This window comes from Fistularia commersonii, chromosome 32 (genome assembly GCF_037954325.1).
Source record: "Fistularia commersonii isolate RoL2024-O1a breed Wild chromosome 32, RoL_Fcom_v1.0, whole genome shotgun sequence".
NCBI lineage: Eukaryota > Metazoa > Chordata > Actinopteri > Syngnathiformes > Fistulariidae > Fistularia > Fistularia commersonii.
The window spans coordinates 10,916,908-10,935,079 of record NC_141315.1 but is presented as its reverse complement, the minus strand read 5'-3'; the positions used below and the strand labels follow the sequence as shown (position 1 = coordinate 10,935,079).

The 18,172-nt window shown below is 50.5% G+C and overlaps 1 protein-coding gene across 2 annotated transcripts; it reads left to right on the top strand.

The window, feature by feature from the left end:
- The first annotated feature begins 580 nt into the window (after positions 1-580).
- Positions 581-17,542, top strand: map2k6 (mitogen-activated protein kinase kinase 6). Of its 2 annotated transcripts, none has more exons than XM_086140082.1 (12): positions 581-752; positions 7,533-7,590; positions 7,706-7,754; positions 8,106-8,219; positions 8,857-8,976; positions 9,132-9,248; positions 9,335-9,386; positions 10,110-10,237; positions 10,764-10,841; positions 11,584-11,723; positions 12,953-12,998; positions 13,742-17,542. In XM_086140082.1, the coding sequence occupies exons 1-12, from the start codon at positions 647-649 to the stop codon at positions 13,817-13,819; spliced, it is 1,086 nt and encodes a 361-aa protein (XP_085996208.1). In that variant the 5' UTR covers positions 581-646; the 3' UTR covers positions 13,820-17,542. The 2 variants fall into 2 exon arrangements, with proteins under 2 accessions (XP_085996208.1, XP_085996209.1); XM_086140083.1 differs by lacking the exon at positions 581-752 and adding an exon at positions 5,522-6,131.
- The last annotated feature ends 630 nt before the right edge of the window (positions 17,543-18,172 follow it).

Sequence of the window (18,172 nt, the reverse complement as noted above, 5' to 3'; positions counted from 1 at the left end):
AAAGTGAAGAGTCGTATGTCTCAGCAAATGAGAGGGTGAATAGTTGTATGCCTCTGTATGAGGGCCTGTGATTGGTCCAGGGTGGGTGCCTCCTGGCCAATCACAGCTGGGATAGGCTCCAGCCCTCCTGCAACCCTGATTGCAGGATAAGTGTTTTGGAGAATGAATGAATGAATGAATGCACGCCCGTGCACGTGCACGTCTCTCTCTCTCTCCAAAAACGCGTTTGATTAACAGCCGTCCGGATTTGACCCCTCCGGGCCGCCGTGCGCATTAAAACGCCCCTCCCGACGAAGGACTCGGTTTCCCGTCGTGCCACGCGCCCACGAAAACCGGAAGCTGGCCGGGCTCGCGCTGTGAGCAGCGTCCGGAGCCCCGGCCCGGCATGTAGCGCAGGAGGAGGAGGAGGAGGAGGAGGAGGAAGCTCTGCAGCTCAACTCCCGAGCGCCACCGCCGCGCAGTTGCAACCGTGCGTGCAAACCCCCCCCCCCCCCCCCCACTAACACCCCACGCCCCCACCCGTCCACCCACCCACCCACCCACCCACCCGTGGACGCGGAGCGGCTCCGAGTGCATGCAGATCGACTCCGCTCCTTGTTGTTGTTGTTTGTTTTCGCTGCACCTTTGAGTTACGAGCGCGGCGGCGATGGAAGGAGGAGGAGGAGGAGGAGGAGGGCGGAGAGGAGGCAAGAGCTTCGGCGCTTCCCCTCCCCCGCGACACAGCAGAGGGGAAATGTCTCAGCAGAAGGGAGGTAAGAATATGATCCGTGCACGAAACTAGCCGTGCAAATCACGGCTGCACCCGTGAAGGGGGTGCAAAGGGAGGGGAAGGGAAGGGAAGGGAAGGGAAGGGGGTGCACGGTGCACCGCGGTGCACCGTGCACCCCCTTCCCCTTCCCCTTCCCCTTCCCCTTCCCTTCCCTTCCCTTCCCTTCCCTTCCCTTCCCTTCCCTTCCCTTCCCTTCCCTTCCCTCCTTGCGCGGTGCATTTTGCTTGAAACTTCATGCTTTTTTGGGGGATTTTTGCGTTTTTCTCTTCACTTGCATTTCCTGTTTCAGAGCTCTTCCCCCTGCTGCACGCAGTTCCTGCTCGCCACTCGGGTGTGTGCGTGCTTGCATGCGTGCGTGTGCGTGTGTGTGTGTGTTGGGGGGGGGGATGGTGCACGCACGCACCCATGCACGCACGCGCGGCGCTGAACAGTCACGAGATTTTCCCGAAGGACACTGCGAGTCTTTTATCAAGTCTGCACGAGCCCCCTGCCGCTCCCCGCCGTGCGTGCGTGCGTGCGCGCACGCGACGGCAACCTGCAGCTGTCGCTGCAACGCACGCACGCACGCGTGCACGACAGAAAGTGGATATCTAAGAATAGATATCGTTTTTTTTTTTTTTTTTTTTGCTTTCGAGTTGACGGGCGTGATGATGAGTTCAAGAGCGGAAGGGGGGGGGCCTTCTACAGACCCCCCCCTTTAGGCCACGCCCCCTGCCCCCCCCCCAAAACAAAGATGTCCGTCAGAGAACTCATAAATTGCAAGTAAGTGTCTGTAACCCAAGGAGTAAACCTGAGTACTGCATGAGTACTTGTACCACCTGGATGTAGTACTGTGAGTACTTCCAGGAAGTATGTGGCAAAGTACTAAAACTCCAGTCCCTTTGCAGGAGCCCTCCGGAACTAATCTGATTGGTCAAATTCTGCTGTGTCATGTTCTCTTCCTTCCGTCAATTAAAAGGTATCATTTTATCGTGTTTTGCCGACAAACTCACGTTGTTTTGAAAAAGCGCCGTCGTCGAGATCCGTCTTTTACCGCCGCGTATCCTGTTTTCTTTAGCTAGCCGAGGACGGTATGACTTAGCAAACTGGATCGCGTGGCCTTACTAGCATGCTAACGGGCTAGCCGTGACCGAGGGAGGGGCGTGATGTCACTCGTAAACAAAGGCTTTCATTGGCCCGGTTTGAAGAATGACGGACGCTGAGGTTCACATGTGGATCGGTCTCACGACACACACACACACACACACACACACACACACACACACACACCAAGACACCCGAACAAATGGATGATCTACAGATTTCTACGCTGAATCTTAGGGACCTAAATGTCTGGAGGTTGTTTCCGTCTTGGCGTCCCGAACAAAGAGCGTCTTTGAGGCGCCACCGTTTTCCAAAATAAGAGGCTTTTACCAGAATAACTGGGAGAACATATTATTTTGTTCCCTCGGCAGGAAACAGAAAATCAGCTGAGCTAGCCGATGCCTGTGTTTCACTACTGTCTATCCCGTTGCTAACGTTCACAACAGGGCTACCAGCAAGTGCTAGCGTTACCTTTGTGTTTGCAACGCTCTGTCGGCAGTCTTTCTGGGAGTGCTCACTTCCTGTCGGCGTCATGTGACGGGTTTTTTTCTGTGGTGGTTGTTTTCTGTTAGCATGCTAGTAAATGATAGCAGTGGAATATGAGGTTCCCCTATGGGAATATGGTTCCACAAAGTGAAGATGTTATGAGTGCTACAAGGGCTAATGGTTTACTTTTATAACTGCTAATGCTAATGCTAATGAAAAGAAGGACATGGTAAAATCCTGCGGCGCTGATTGAACCCACTCGCGTGGACGTAGCAGGCATTGTTATTGGTCGAAGGCGGGGTAAGTGACCCCACTCCAGCTTGATGCTATATTTTTAGCCACCCTGATGCTACGTTAGCCTTCCGAATGAGCGAACTGAGAGCGCCTTCTGGGCCACGTTCCTGACGCTCCTTCACCAACCCCCGCCATGTTGGCGAGACGAGGCCGTCTCAGGACGGTGGCATCTGGAGGTAAAGGGGCGAGGGTGCTGGATGCTAGCGGCGCAGGAAATCGTCAGAGACGGATGTGCAAACCAACGCCTTGGCGTGTTTTCTGCACCTGTAATGCTGGAATCCAAGGCGAGGTGGCACATGTCTCGACTTTGTCACCTCCTTTGCGACGGCTGGACTCCTCTTCCCCCACCCGTCGCTCCACCGACTTCCGACATCAACAAGCCCCTCCGACCGCAGGTTGAACCCCCACCCCTGCACCCCAAGATTTACGATTTCGTAAGGAAGTACAGTGTGAGCCCCCCCCCCCCCCCCCCTCCCAGCAGCTTCCGACAGCTGTAAGCTAACGGAGCTGCCATCTTTGGAAGTGTGGAGGACCTCCGCCTGCCAGAGCGGTCGAGTTATTTTCAAATCTGTCGCTGGCTGCCTCCGCCCATTGCTCCCTGTCCCTGCCCCCCCCCCGATTGATCTGCCTTCCTCCGGCTCTGTGGAATTCCATTGAGGAAGTCTTGGGATGGTTGGAATTCCAGACAGAGTGCATGTGAGGGTTAGTGGCAGCGTCACCCGAGGGCTGCTACCCTGTAGGTTGTTAGCCTGTGGACTATAGCTTGTAGCTTGCCAACCTGTAATGAGTAGCCTTTTGCACGTAGCCTGTAACTTGTTTATCTGTGGCCTATAGCTTTTAGGTTGTTAGCCTGTAGTCAGTAGCCTATAGCTTGTAATCTGTTGACCACAGCTCGGTAGCCTGTAGTCTGTATCCCATTGCTTGTAGCCTGTTACTTGTACGCCTTTAGCCTATAGCTTGTAGCTTATAACTTGTTAGCCTGTAGTCCGTAGCCTGTAGGTTGTTAGCCTGTAGCCTGTTACTTGTACGCCTGTAGCCCATAGGTTGTAGCTTGTAACTTGTTCGCCTGCAGTCCGTAGCCTGTAGGTTGTTAGACTGTAGCCTGTAGCTTGTAGGCTGTAGCCTCTAGCTTGTAGGTTGTTAGCCTGTAGCCTGTAGCTTATAGTCTGTAGCCTCTAGCTTGTAGTCAGTCGCCTGTGGCTGGGTAGCCTGTATAATCTATCTTGGAGTTTGTAGCCTATTGTTTGTAGCTTGTAACTTGTTAGCCTGCAGTCTGTTGCTTGTTTCCTGTCGTCTAGCCTGTAGTATGTTAGCCTGCTGCTTTTTCCCTTGTACCCTTTTACCTATATTATATTGTCTATCACCTTTAGCTTTTATCCTGTGTGTTAATGCTGTTTAAATGCTAAATGCTAGCAGTATTTTTTTCCTCAAAGGCCCAACTGTTCTCCCGCATTATGCTGCAACGCCCCCAGTTGCTAGTAGGGGGATCAATGTCTTTGGGGATTCTGAGTGTTCTGCCTGCAGTCGCCGCCTTCTCGACTCCGCGCTGCTTCTGGTTGTGACCATCATGGCTTCTCCTGGTCGCCACGCCAGAAGGTCCACAAGTCGTCACCCTTACCTTGAATGACAGGGCGAGAAGATGCTTAGCTCAGCTGAAAAAGAGGAAGGAGTTATGATTTGAGTTGTGCAACTTCCTCTGCAGAGCTTCCCCCCTCCCCAATACCCAGTCCAAAAGTCTCAAGGTTCATTCTGCTTATCTCGATTCTGATTGGACGCGGAGCCTTGCCGTGGCCTCGGGCAAGAGAAATGGATCCGATTGGTCCACCGGCCCCCAGGAGTTTGCAGCCACAACAAATCTGCGTCCTTTGCAAGCGTCCTTTAGCTGGACTCCCTCGTGGAGCGTCCGGGTACTGCAGGATCTCCTCGCTCCTGAATCACGGCCGAAAGCACAGCTTTCATTTGTCCCTGCCAGCCGTGCAGATTACATAATGTACCCTGGCGACCCCCCCCTCCCTCCCCGCTACTGTCTTAGTAAATAAAGCGCTATTTACTCACAATGTCATTTCCTGTCGCTTGGCGGCAGCCGGCTCTGCTGCTCTAGAATGGTGAAAAACAAGCGTCTGTTTGCGTTTTGCCCGCAAACACCGACGTTGTTTGCCTTTGTTTTGTTCTTCGCCGCCGAGTTGCGCCTCGGCTTTGGGATGAAGTCTGGAGGCCCGGGGGGGGAAACAGGTTTCCATCCTGCGCCGCGCAAGCTGAAAGCGGTACCTGCGGTTGCGCCGCTTAAACTTCCTGTCGCTTCCGCCAGAGTTGGACTTAAGCTAACCGGGAGGGCCTCGTCTGAAGATGTGCTCAGGTCACTCAAGCAGGTTGGACAGCCGATTGGGAGGTTGACCAGGTGCGTGACTACTTCCTGGTGCTGAGCTGCCATTGTTGTGTATGAATGCGGGAGGAGGTGGCTCGGGGCGACCGCTGAAATGGAGCTGAAACGACGGTTAAATGGCGGGGTTACGCCCTGCACTGTGAACGCGTCGGCCGAAGAGCCTGAAGGACCGGTGTCCTCAAAGAACCTTCAGAGGTTCTGGTTACATCCAGACTCCACCTGGACAGCTTTGAGACTCACTGTCTTTTTTGTTGTCAAGTGTCTTTGTGTCCAGTGTAGGTGGCCATGTGTCCCTTTGAGGCTGCATGGATGCTTCTGGCTTCCTGGTTCTCCGGGTGCTTCAGGCCGAGGAGCCTGAAGGGCTGGTGTCCTCAAAGAACCTTCAGAGGTTCTGGTTACATCCAGACTCCACCTGGTCAGCTTCGAGACCCACTGTCTTTTTTGTTGTCAAGTGTCTTTGTGTCCAGTGTAGGTGGCCACGTGTCCCTTTGAGGCTGCATGGATGCTTCTGGCTACCTGGTTCTCCGGGTGCTTCGGTTCTAGATGGTGGTGGAACCCGTCTGATGGACATCGTCATGGTTCGGGTTCCTTGATGCATCATGATGCTGCCGCCACCGGGGATGGGATTCTGAGCGGTTTCTCTGAGGTGCTTCACCTCCAGATGGAGCCGGCATACCTGGACTCTCCTTCCTCTTCCGGCTCCTGGAGTGTCTGTCTTCATCCAACAGCTCTTGATGACGATTATGAGATGATTTTTTTTCTCTTTACGGATGTTACGCAACCGGCTTCTGAGGTTGGGACCTGGGAATGAGAACCCACGCTGTCGAGGATGGTATGTTCCTTGGGACAGACTTGGCAGGGCAGCTTTGTTTTTCTAGGATGTTGTGTGAAAGGAACTGTAGGAAACGGTTAAACGCTGAGAGAAGAACCAGCGGCGAATATCACAGCGCTGCCAAGATCGGACGATTCTTGGCGTCCGATCCTGATTGCGACATCGAGCTGGTCCAACCCCCCCCCCCTTCCCGGGGGTTGATGGGGGAGGAAAACAGCCAGCGGTACCAGGGGCACGGATGTTCTCCGAGGGGCGAGGCAGAAGGTCCACCTCAGCGACCTTTGGTGAGCCCTATCTCACCTCAACTATCACGACATAATATCATGTGTGTTTATAGATGTGTAGTTCTAATGACTAAATATACGGCAACAATGTGCGATTGTTGATCGTGACTAGCGATTCGTGATGTGCCATCACGGTACCACAGCACTAGGATTCTTGGTTGATGGTTCAGTCTTGTCGCCATAATTGGAACTTGTCGCGATGTTTAAGTCACAGCAAGAAGTAAGTCACTGTGTACTATTGTGATCTTCTTTTCCTTTGACCTTCTCCATCTAATCCTGGTCTCTGGATCCTCCTCTTTCACACCAGGTACCTTCATATCCTCTCTCACCACGTCCATCAATCCTCTCTTTGGTCTTCCTCGAGACCTCCTGCCTGGCAGCTCCAGTTCCAGCATCCGTCTACCAATATATCCACTATCCCTCCTCTGTCCATGACCCAACCATCTCTGACCTTCTCTCCAAAACATCTACCATGTGCTGTTCCTCTGATGGACTCCTTCCTGATCCTCTCCATCCTGGTCACTCCCAAAGAGAACCTCAACATCTTCATCTCTGCAACCTCTAGTTCGGCCTGCTGTCTTTTGGTCATTGGAACAGTTTCTAGTCCATACAGCATCGCTGGTCTCACCGCTGTCCTTTCCACCTCTTCATACCCCTGACACTTTTCTCCACCCATTCCAACCTGCTTGAACCTGTTTCTTCACCTCTTCTCCACACTCTCCTACGCTCTGGACTGTTGACCCCAAGTACTTGAAATCCTCCAGCTTCTTCATCTCCACTCCCTGTAGCCTCACTGTTCCACCCAGGTTCCTCTCGTTCACACACATATATTCCATCTTGCTAAGACTATCCCTTATTCCTCTCCCATGCACTATCGTCTTGCTGAAGTCAAATATCTACAAGACAACATCCCGATACTTGAAGTCACAGTATATATTTGCGATACCCAAGTTACGGTACGTCATCACAGTGCTTTGGTGAAAGGCCGGTATTGTCGAGACACTTTTGTTGCCAAAATCAACATCAGTACTGCGTTCACAGAGCGGTATCGTGATACGCCACAGTGTCAGTGAGGTACTCTAGTTACAGTCTGGCGTCATGATATCTAAGTAGTGATACTAGTCGTGTCGCCGCTCGCTATCATCTGGATACTGAAGTGGTGAAACAGTACCAAGATACTGACAGTGTCAAGGCACTCTAGTCATGATAGGTTAGGACCACAGTACTCCGGACAGAATACCGTAAACTCCCGATGCCGTCATGATACCCTATGAGCAGTGAAGTCACTGCAGTACTTTTGCAATAGTATCAATGATCGCGTATTCCTGTCGGTCATGTGACCACAGGGGAAGCTGTGCGTCTCGGTTCCGTGTCATTACCGTGTTTGTTCTGTGTTTTCAGGAAAGAGGAAGCTCAAGCTCTCCAAGGAGGTGTTTGAGCAACCTCCCCCTGCCGCCGTGTGAGTGCACCACACACAGATTGACAGGAGACCTATTTTTACTGTATCTATACTCCAATATTGAAGTATTTTATCGGGATATTTGTATTAAAGGTACATCAACTGTGTATTTCAGGCCCCTCAGAGACTTGGACTCCAAAGCTTGCGTGACCATCGGCGAGAAGGTACGTTTCTTCTACTTTCATAAAACCTTGACTTTCATCTGCACTCGTTTTCCCCCTCGATCCAATTCCAGGTTCACCCCCCCGCCTCCCCGCCCCCATGAGCTGGACCCCCGGTACCGCGAACGACTGGTTCGCCTTCTTTTCCAGGGAGATTGGAATGTCTTTTTATTGGCCCTCGGGCAGTAAAGATATTTATTTTACACTCATCAAATTAGTGGAATTTTCCACTGGTGGAGCGGCAGCCTTCTTGCTCCTCGCTCCAGCTGGCAGGAAGTCAAAGGGTCTGCTTGTATGTCTAAATAAAATTAAATAAAACCTTCTCCGGTGTTTCTTCCCGCGACTCCCGATCAGAACTTCGAGGTGAAGGCCGATGACCTGGAGCAGATCTGCGAGCTTGGCCGCGGGGCGTACGGCGTCGTGGACAAGATGAGGCATGTGCCCAGCGGCGTCATCATGGCCGTCAAGGTGGGTGTCAGTGGACGTTGTTCAATGAAAGGTTCTGTGACATAAGACTCCTGGTCCGTGATGCATTCTATCGGTCACTGACATACAACTCCTGGTCCGTGATGCATTCCCTTTGGTCACTGACATACAAGTCCTGGTCCGTGATGTATTCCCCCTGGTCACTGACATACAAGTCCTGGTCCGTGATGTATTCCCTCTGGTCACTGACATACAAGTCCTGGTCGGTGAGGTATTCTCGCCGGTCCCTGACATACAAGTCCTGGTCCGTGATGTATTCTCTCTGGTCACTGACACACAAGTCCTGGTCCGTGATGCATTCTCTCTGGTCACTGACATACAACTCCTGGTCTGTGAAGCATTCCATCGTTCACCGACATACAACTGTTCTGTAATGCATTCCCTGTGGTCACTGACATACAACTCCTGGTCTGTGATGAAAGACTCCTGGTCACTGATATACAAGTCCTGGTCTGTGATGTAAGACTCCCTGTCTTAGATGTATAGGTCTTGGTCTTTTATTTGTGACTCCTGTCTTTTGAATTTTCCAACATTTTATTGCTGGTTTGTGCTGTATGTACTCCTGGTCCATGAGTGGTCCCCCCAGGTTCTTGACATAGTCTGCCTCCTGTTCTGTCAGAGGATCCGGGCCACGGTGAACACGCAGGAGCAGAAGCGGCTCCTGATGGACCTGGACATCTCCATGAGGACGGTAGACTGTTTCTACACCGTCACCTTCTATGGAGCCCTTTTCAGAGAGGTACTGCCGAACTCCAGAGGACTCCGTTGCCAGTTCAGATCACTGAACATGGAAGAAAACTTTTTACCAGTGAAATAAATGAGTGTATCGTCAGCGTATCGCCCCATTCGGCGGACTCCTTGTCATGTCGTGCCCCCGCTTCCCCCCATTGACAGGGCGATGTGTGGATCTGCATGGAGCTCATGGACACGTCCCTCGACAAGTTCTACAAGCAGGTGATCGAGAAGGGTCTGACCATCCCTGAGGACATCCTGGGCAAGATCGCCGTCTCCGTGGGTTACGGCCGCCAGACGTCTCAAAGTACAGTCCCAAAGAGACGGGCGACAGCGACGCTGATCGGTGGAGTTTGTCGTTTCAGATTGTCAAAGCTCTGGAGCATCTTCACAGCAACCTGCAGGTCATTCACCGAGGTGAGACATGAAGCACACACACATATATCTATATGTAGACACACACACATCCTATCAACACACAGGTCATTCCCCGAGGTGTGTGTCTCCTTCTTCTTCTCCTTTGGGCTTTTCCCTTCAGGGTCTCCACAGTGAATCCACCTTCTCCATCTAACCCTACTCTCTGGATCCTCCTCTCCATCCACTCTCCCTCTTCTGTCCTTCACCCAACCGTCTCCGACCTTCTTTCCAAAACATCTAACATGTGCTGTCCCTCTGATGGACTCTTTCCTGATCCTCTCCATCCTGGTGACTCCCAAAGAGAACCTCAACATCTTCATCTCTCCTCTCTTTCATTCATTGTCAGTGTTTGAAGAGCATCTCACCACTGTCTCCTCCACCTTTCCTTATCTTCTGGCTGATGTTCTTGTATCTCTTTGTACCCCTGACACTTTTCTCCACCCATTCCAACCTCTTCACCTCTTCTCCACACTCTCCTACCTTCTGGACTGTTGACCCCTAAGTACTTGAAATCCTCCACCTTCTTGATCTCCACTCCCTGTAGCCTCACTGACCTTCATTCCTCTACCATGTATCTGTAAGCAGATGTTTTCTACTGTCTCCACATGTATGTGTTGCATATCTATGTGTCCGGTTAGCCGTGTTGGTCTACCCGTGACGTGTCCACCGCATACGTGATGTACATACGTGTGCCGCTGAAGGCCGTTGTGTTTGTGGTCGCAGACGTGAAGCCGTCCAACGTGCTGATCAACATCCAGGGCCAGGTGAAGATGTGCGACTTCGGCATCAGCGGCTACCTGGTGGACTCGGTGGCCAAAACCATGGACGCCGGCTGCAAGCCCTACATGGCGGTAAGGGGAAGGTCGAAGGTCACGGTGATGGGGTTACATGGGGAGATGATGTGGAGCTCCAGTCATACAAGGCTAGAGGTCAGGTTAGCATTTGGACTGGTATTTTACCTTAGTTTTCCAGTTAACTTTCAGGTTAGCATGAGTTGAAATCAGGTTAGCTATTCCTTTGAAGGTCAGGTTAGCAAGCGGGTTTGAGCTAAAATTAGCAGCGATGATATCACACAGGGATTAGATTGGTATTAAACTTTGTGTTCAAGCTAACCTTCGGGTTAGCATTGATTACAGCTCAGTTTAAGATACAGGCATGAGCTCACGCTTGGGTTAGCATGCTGTTTATATCTTGTGTTAGCTGTCAGGTTAGCTCTTACATCAACTGTCAGGCTAGTACTACAGTTAGCACGCGGTTTATATCTTTGTTCGCTGTCAAGTTCGAGCATGGGTCACTATAGATTTTAGCTTGATGTTAGCTTAGCATTCTGTTTAGCGTCCGCTGGTGACGGACAATCCATCCTCTCCCACCCTGCAGCCCGAGAGGATCAACCCGGAGACCAACCAGAAGGGCTACAACGTCAAGTCGGACATCTGGAGTCTGGGGATCACCATGGTAAGAGGAAGTTGACCCAAAGGGACAGAAGAGATGATTTCAAAAGAAAAAGGTTTTTATAAAAATGGCTGAAATATGAGGCGTAACCCCCTCCTTGGACAATAAACTGGACTGGACCTTGAACACCAACGCCATCTTCAAGAAGGGTCAGAGCCGCCTGTTCTTCCTCAGGAGGCTCAGATCTTTCCACGTCTGCAGGACCATGCTGCAGATGTTTTACCACTCGCTGGTGTCCAGCGCCATCTTCTACGCTGTTGTGTGCTGAGGTAGCAGGATCAAGACAGCTGATGCTAACAGACTCAACAAGCTCATCAGGAGAGCTGGATCTGTCCTGGGAGTGGAGCTGGAGTCTGTGGTGCAGGTGTCAGAGATGCTCCTCAGCATCATGGACAACGTCCATCACCCCCTGCATGGACACTGACGTCCTGTCAGAAGTCCTCCAGTCGTAGACTGATACCACCAAGGAGCTCCACTGAACGCACCAGGAGGTCTTTCCTACCTGAGGCGATCAGACTTTTTAATTCCTCTTCCTTTAGCCGAAGGGAATCTTCAAATCTTTGTACTTTTTAGACCTTCAAACACTTGATAGCCTTGACTTTAACACTTTATATTTTATTGTATTTCTTATTCTCCCTCCTTCCTACTATTATCTATTATTGTTATGTTTTGCCTGAAACTCTGGCACAACAATTTCCTTCAGGATAAATAAAGTTGTTCTTATCTTATCCTGCGCCCCCTGCAGATCGAGCTGGCCATCCTGCGCTTCCCCTACGACTCCTGGGGGACGCCCTTCCAGCAGCTGAAGCAGGTGGTGGAGGAGCCGTCGCCACAGCTTCCTGCAGAGCAGTTCTCCGCACACTTTGTGGACTTCACCTCGCAATGGTTCGTCTCCTTGCCCGCCTCTACCCGTTGTCCACCTGTCTCCATGCCTGTCCACTGGCCTCTTGTTCCCTGTTGGCGCAAGTGTACCTTTCTCCTCTGCCCACTTGTTTCCGGTCTCCCTGTGTCCACCTGTCCCAGTCTTTGTCCACTTGTCTTTCTGATTCCCCGTTGATCCCCGTTCACCTATCTCCCTCTCTGTCCACCTGTCTCTTTGTGTCCACCTCTTTGTCCACCCGTCTTCCTGTGTTACCACCTGAATGTCCAGCTGTCTCTTTGTGTCCCCAGTCTTTGTACCCCTCTCTGGTCTGATTCCCTATTGATCCCGGTGCACATGCCTCCCTCTCTGTCTACCCGGTAGTCCATATGTCTCCCAGTGTCCACCTGACTGTCCAACTGTCCATCTCCCTACCTGTGCACCTGTTCCAGTCTTTGTCCACCTGTCTTTCCGATTCCCCATTGATCCCAGTTCACCTATCTCCCTCTCTGTCCACCTGTCCTTGTGTCTCAGTCTTGTCCACCTATCTGCTTCCTTCTCTGTCCACTTGTCTCCTTGTGTCTCCCTGTCTGTCCACTCGTCTCCCTGCCTTGCGAACCCGTCTGTCTCTCTATGTCCACCTGTCTCTTTGTGTCCACCTCTTTGTCCACCCGTCTTCTTGTGTCCCCAGTCTTTGTACCCCTCTCTCTTCTGATTCCCCATTGATCCCGGTGCACATGCCTCCCTCTCTGTGTCTACCTGGTAGTCCACATGTCTCCCAGTGTCCACCTGACTGTCCAACTGTCCATCTCCCTACCTGTGCACCTGTTCCCTTGTATCCCACTGTGTCTCTTTGTCCACCCATGTGTCCAACCTGTCTCCCTGCCTTCCCACCTGAACATCCAACCGTCTCTTTGCGTCCACCTGTCTGTCCATCCCTGGTCCACTTGTCTCCATGTCCCTCAGCTTCATGTGTCCCCATTGCCTCCCAGAGCTGCTCCTGGGGTTTCAGTAGTACTGCAGTTTGTGTGCATGTACTTGTTGTACTTATTGTACTCCAAGTCTTTTCTTTGTGTAATTCCACCCGTGGTCTCTGGGAGGCGTCCTCCTGGCGCCACAGTAGAACCTGCTCCTGTTGGGGTCGGAGGTTCAAAAGAGAATTCCAGTCTTTGATGGTCACAGATCAAAGACCAGATCAAAGGACTCAAAGCGAGGTGCGGCGTGTGATGTTCTCTCCATGTTTGTGTCCGAGCAGTTTGAAGAAGGTGTCCAAGGAGCGGCCCACCTACACCGAGCTCATGGTGAGTCCTCGCCGCCGCCACCGGGGGGCGCCGTCGCTCCGCCCAACACTCCTGAGCCCTCGGCCAATAATGTCATTATTATTGTATTTATTCTCATCATTAATCATAGTTATGGTCACTATCACTGATATTATCACAGTTAGATTTTATTTTACTATTGTTTTTATCATTTTTATATCAATAGTAAGTCGTATTTGATTATAAATCATTTTTATATCAATATCATTTATTTATGATTACTATTGTTTGTATTGCCAGTAATTTATCATAATGATAATTATTACTATTTCTTATGACTTGTAATATAATATCATTATCATCCTGAATGTAATATTAACTACTATTACTCTTACAATTATGAATTTTAATATTATTTTCATTTTTTATGGCCATTATCAATAATTCAATAATTAGTTTTGCTGATAACCTTTAGTATTATTAATATTGTTATAACTCGTCCCAGGATATTATATCATTATTGTTTTTATTGTTATCACTTACTTTATAGTACCTTAGAATTATATTTATGATTAATGTCACCATTATTATATTATTATTGTCATGTTTATAATATATCATCAGTATGCATCATTTTTTTAAAAATGAAAAAATTTATTTTATTATTTTATTTTATAATTATTTCACAATCATATTAGTTAATATTTCATATTAGTTTATATTTTCTTGTTTTTTTTTTTTTTTTTTTTGCCGGCTAAATTGACCTCCGGCCTCCTCGTCCTCAGCAACACCCGTTCTTCACGTCCCACGAGGCCAAAGAGACGGACGTCGCCAGCTTCGTCAAGGTCATCCTCGGCGACTGAGGCGCCGCGCTTTGCACCGGAGCGAGGGGGCGGAGCCTCCGGGGGGGGGCGGGGCAGGAAGTGACGACGACCCCCCCCCGGACACGCCCCCTCGGGGAGAGCGGCCAATGGCGTTTCGCGCTCAATAATCTGGGATTCATTTTTTAAAAAATGTGTGAAAAGAAAAAAGGGCCGGAGGCGCCGCCGCCGCCGCCAGGCGGAGGTCACGAACCCGGAGGAGGAGCGGAGATGTTTGATCCAGATGTTTGTCGCTCCAGATGTTTGTTCCTGCTCTGCATGTACTTTCCCAGGCCGCGCCAGAGCGCCCTCTAGTGGCCGACCGCAGGTACTGCACCCCCGCTGCTTCTCATCCCAGAGACCCCCGCAAGAAGCCTGTGTGTGTGTGTGTGTGTGTGTGTGTGTGTGTGTGTGTGTGTGTGTGTGTGTCGGCAGGGCAGCGCAAACCAGTATTCACTTATTTGCCTTCGGTTTTGTTATTTAAGAAGAAACGTCCGGAAGGGAATGTCGGTGAATTTATAGATAGAAATATTTAACACGAGGTGTCGTTCATGTGTTTTTTTTTTGCGGATAAATATTTTTATTTTTTTTTATTTTGATTTTTCTGAAAGGGCACGGACTCACCGAGGGAAATTTAGTCTCACACACGCACACACACACACACACACACACACACACCAATTCAGACGTTTATTCGAATCTTGCTTTTTTGTAATTTTGTTTTTTTTTGACACCTCTTTATTGCCAAGGCCGTGCAGCCCTGTGTGTGTGTGTGTGTGTGTGTGTGTGTGTGTGTGTGTGGTGTGTGTGTGTGTGTGTGTGTCCGTCCGTCTGAGCCAGCCCCCCCACCTCCCACCCTTAAATAACTGGATGTTATTAACGTGTAATTAACGTGTTATTAATGATGATTATACTTCTAATTATTAATTATTATTGTTTTTATTTACACCAGATTTTTTTTCTTTTTTTTCCCTGTAAACAAACAAATGAAAAAGAAGTTGTTTACTCGCAGTTTTTATTTTATTTATTACAAACTGCTGTGTTTTGTCTGGAGGCTCGACCGATCCACGAGTGTGTGTGTGCGTGTGTGTGTGCGTGTGTGTGCGTGTGTGTGCATCCTTTCGAATTGTGTTTCCTTTATTGTGCGTTTTTGCAACAAATGAACAAATCGTCAGGAGAACCTGGAACCTGGTTCTCCAGGTTCTCCTTGACCTCCAGCCCTCCTGGTCCCAGTCCTGGTCCTGGTCCTGGCACTGGAGAAGGCAGGTGTTCCGTAGAGAACGTTCCTTTAGAACCGGACGGGATCAGGTTCTCGCAGAACCGACTCGGACCTGAGGACGTCGGACGCCACCGGGTTCATAAACTTGTGCAAAGAGGATGTCTAATTTGTTCCCACGAGATAACTTAACTGGATCCCACAGGATATCAGACTCGTTCCCGCGGGATAATCAACTCATTCCCACAGGATAGGTTAACTTGTTCCCACGATATACTCTTATCCCGTTCCCATGGCATCTTTAACTTGTTTCCGCACGATAATTCAACTTGTTCCCACAAGATAAGTTTACTTGCTCCTCCAGGATAATATAACTTGTTCCCACAATATAGTCTAACCTACTCTAATGGGATAATTAACTTGTTCCCTCAAGATGATTGACTTGTCGCCAAGGGATACTTTGACATTTCCCACAGGATAGGTTAACTTGTTCCCACAATGTACTTCAACTTGTTCCCATGAGATAATTTCACTTGTCTCTTTCCAGTGGGATAATGTAACTTGTTCCCACATGATAATGTAACTTGTTCCCACAAGATAATGTAACTTGTTCCCATGACATAACTTAACTTGCTTCAATGGGATAATTGAATTTGTTAAACTAACAACAAACTAACTTCAACCCTTTCTCGCTGGAAACCCTAACTAGTTCCCACATGGTACAACATCGGTCGGTTGTCAGGAGTTGTCGTAACAGACGTGCCGTAAACACCCTGTCTACGTGTGTGTGTGTGTGTGTGTGTGTGTGTGTCGGGTTCATCTTTGCGTGATGAGCCTGAATCACCCTCATCGTTATCGCCGCCGTGGGTTTTGCGTGTTGTGTCGTCTTCGGGGAAGGACGCCGTCGTCTGACACGTATCTCATTGACTCAGTTTCCGCGGAAACGGGAAAGAGGCCAATCACACGTCCGCACACCGTTTTCCTGTGTGTGTGTGTGTGTGTGTGTGTGTGGGCACGCACGCGTGCCGCTATCTTTACCCGGCTAGGTGGTTAACGACCCCGGTCACCCCTCTGTGTGATTGTTTCCTGTACAGTTTTGGAGGGAAAACGGCGTCCAATCAGCTGGCAGGATCACCTGCTGAGTCAAGCTCCGCCGCTCGGAGAGACAGGAAGTCAGACGGAAGCGCTTCCTCCTCCAGGCGAAGGAGGGATGACGTTATCGTCGCATCCCGTCGCGAGTCTTATCAGATGGGCTGAGGAGCGGCACGTACCAAGCGTCCGTTGCCGCGGGGGTTCGGACGCGTCGGCCGGCTCATCAGGCGATCTGATAAGACTCACCGCTGTTTTGTTTTATTTACTGCCAAAACAAAACAAGCGGCGGAAAAATCGCTGGCTAGACAGATGTTTTCAGCGTCAAGCTAATGAGCTAACAGCATCCCGCTTCCGTCCACACAAGTATTAGCGACGAGCTAGCGCTCGGGATCTGATAAGACTCACAGTGGCACGTAAGGCTGTTTTGTTTGATTTCCCGTGTAAACAAATATCATTGTTAGCGTGCTAACCCATTAGCATCAGGGTGGGAAAACCCCGTGGAGGAAACAAACATTTGCGTAAAAGCGACTGGCGGAAATAAATATAACTTTCTAGACAGATGTTTCCAGTGCCGAGCTAATGAGCTAACATCCCGTTAGCAGCTAGCGCTGATTGAAACCTAGGCTGAAAACAAAGTGCCACCCAATCATCGAACTGCTGGTCATGTGACTGTTAGCGTATCTGTGGTGTGTGTGTGTGTGTGTGTGTGTGCACATTGTGTGTGTGTGTTGGGGTATGGAGTTGTTGTTGGATCGGCCAGTTTTTCAGAATAGAGGTCTGCAAGCTAACGGCGTGATTTGTCCCGTTAGCCGAGGGCCGAGTGCTAGTCGATGCTTTCCCGTGACTCGATGTTTGGGATAACAACCACCGCATCAGCGCGCACGTGTTGCGCCGCCATCTTTCGCCGCCATCTTGGGCTACCTGGTAAACCACAAGACGTACGACATGTTGAGCGGCGGCCATGTTGTTTTGTGGTGTTTTGAAACATTGGAAACAACTTCTTAAAACCGTTAGCGGCCCTCAGCTGGATGGACATTACCTCTGTTAGCCTGTGACTGTTAGCATCCCGGCAGCACCGTTGGCAGCCGGCTTCGCCGTTAGCATCCAGGCACGATGTTTAGCATCCAACCGCGCCTGTTAGCATCCGGGCATGACGTTTAGCTGCGCCGTTAGCATGCAGATCCAGAGATGTCACTGTACCTGGAGGGGGTGTGTGGTGTGTTTTTATTTTGTTCTTTGTTCCTGTGGTTGCCGTCGGCGGCGCCGAGTGAAGTCCTCGGCTCGGTCCACTAAAAAAGACTTGACGACTGTTGTCTCGGCCCGTCTCCATGGTTACCGGGGTTCGGCCGCCACTCGGCTGTGTGCTGTTGTAACGCCGGAAATACGATTAAAGGAAAAACTGAGGTATTTTTACAAAACCGGCGTCCCGTCTGCTTCTTGTCCCTCCTTCGTTGTAGCTTCCCAGTTGCTCCTCCAGATTCTTCTTCTGCTTCTGGTCCTCCATTTTGGGAGGTCGCTCCCAAACTCAGCCATCTGGAGCTCCTGGAGAGGAGTCACGTAGCCGCCGCCGCCGCCGCCGCCATGCTCCAAACCCGCCGACCTTTCAGACTGAAACCAGGGAACAACAACCCCTGAGGAGCTACCTGGGACACGTATGCCCCGAGCTTCCCCCTCCTGCTCCCTCTCAAACTTTGAAGTGTACCGGAGTATTTCTGGCTCAGCAGATGGACTTCCTTCCCGTCAGGAGCTTCGACCTCCAGCGTCTGAAGAATCCCGGCCAGGATTCACAGAAGCATACGTTTTCCAGGCAGCGCTCAAGGCCCTGGAAACCCCGGCTTTTGGGAAGGCCCCGGTATTGCAGGCAGCTCTCAAGGCCTTGGAAACTAATGACACCTTTCAAGCGCCTGGAAACGGGCACTTTGCAAGGCCTTGGAGGCCCAGGGACCTTCAAAGGACCTGGATTCCCCTCAAATAACCCAGGACCTGGAATCCAAGGCAATGTTTCAAGGCACTGTTATCCCACTCGCCTCTCAAAGCCCTGGAAACCA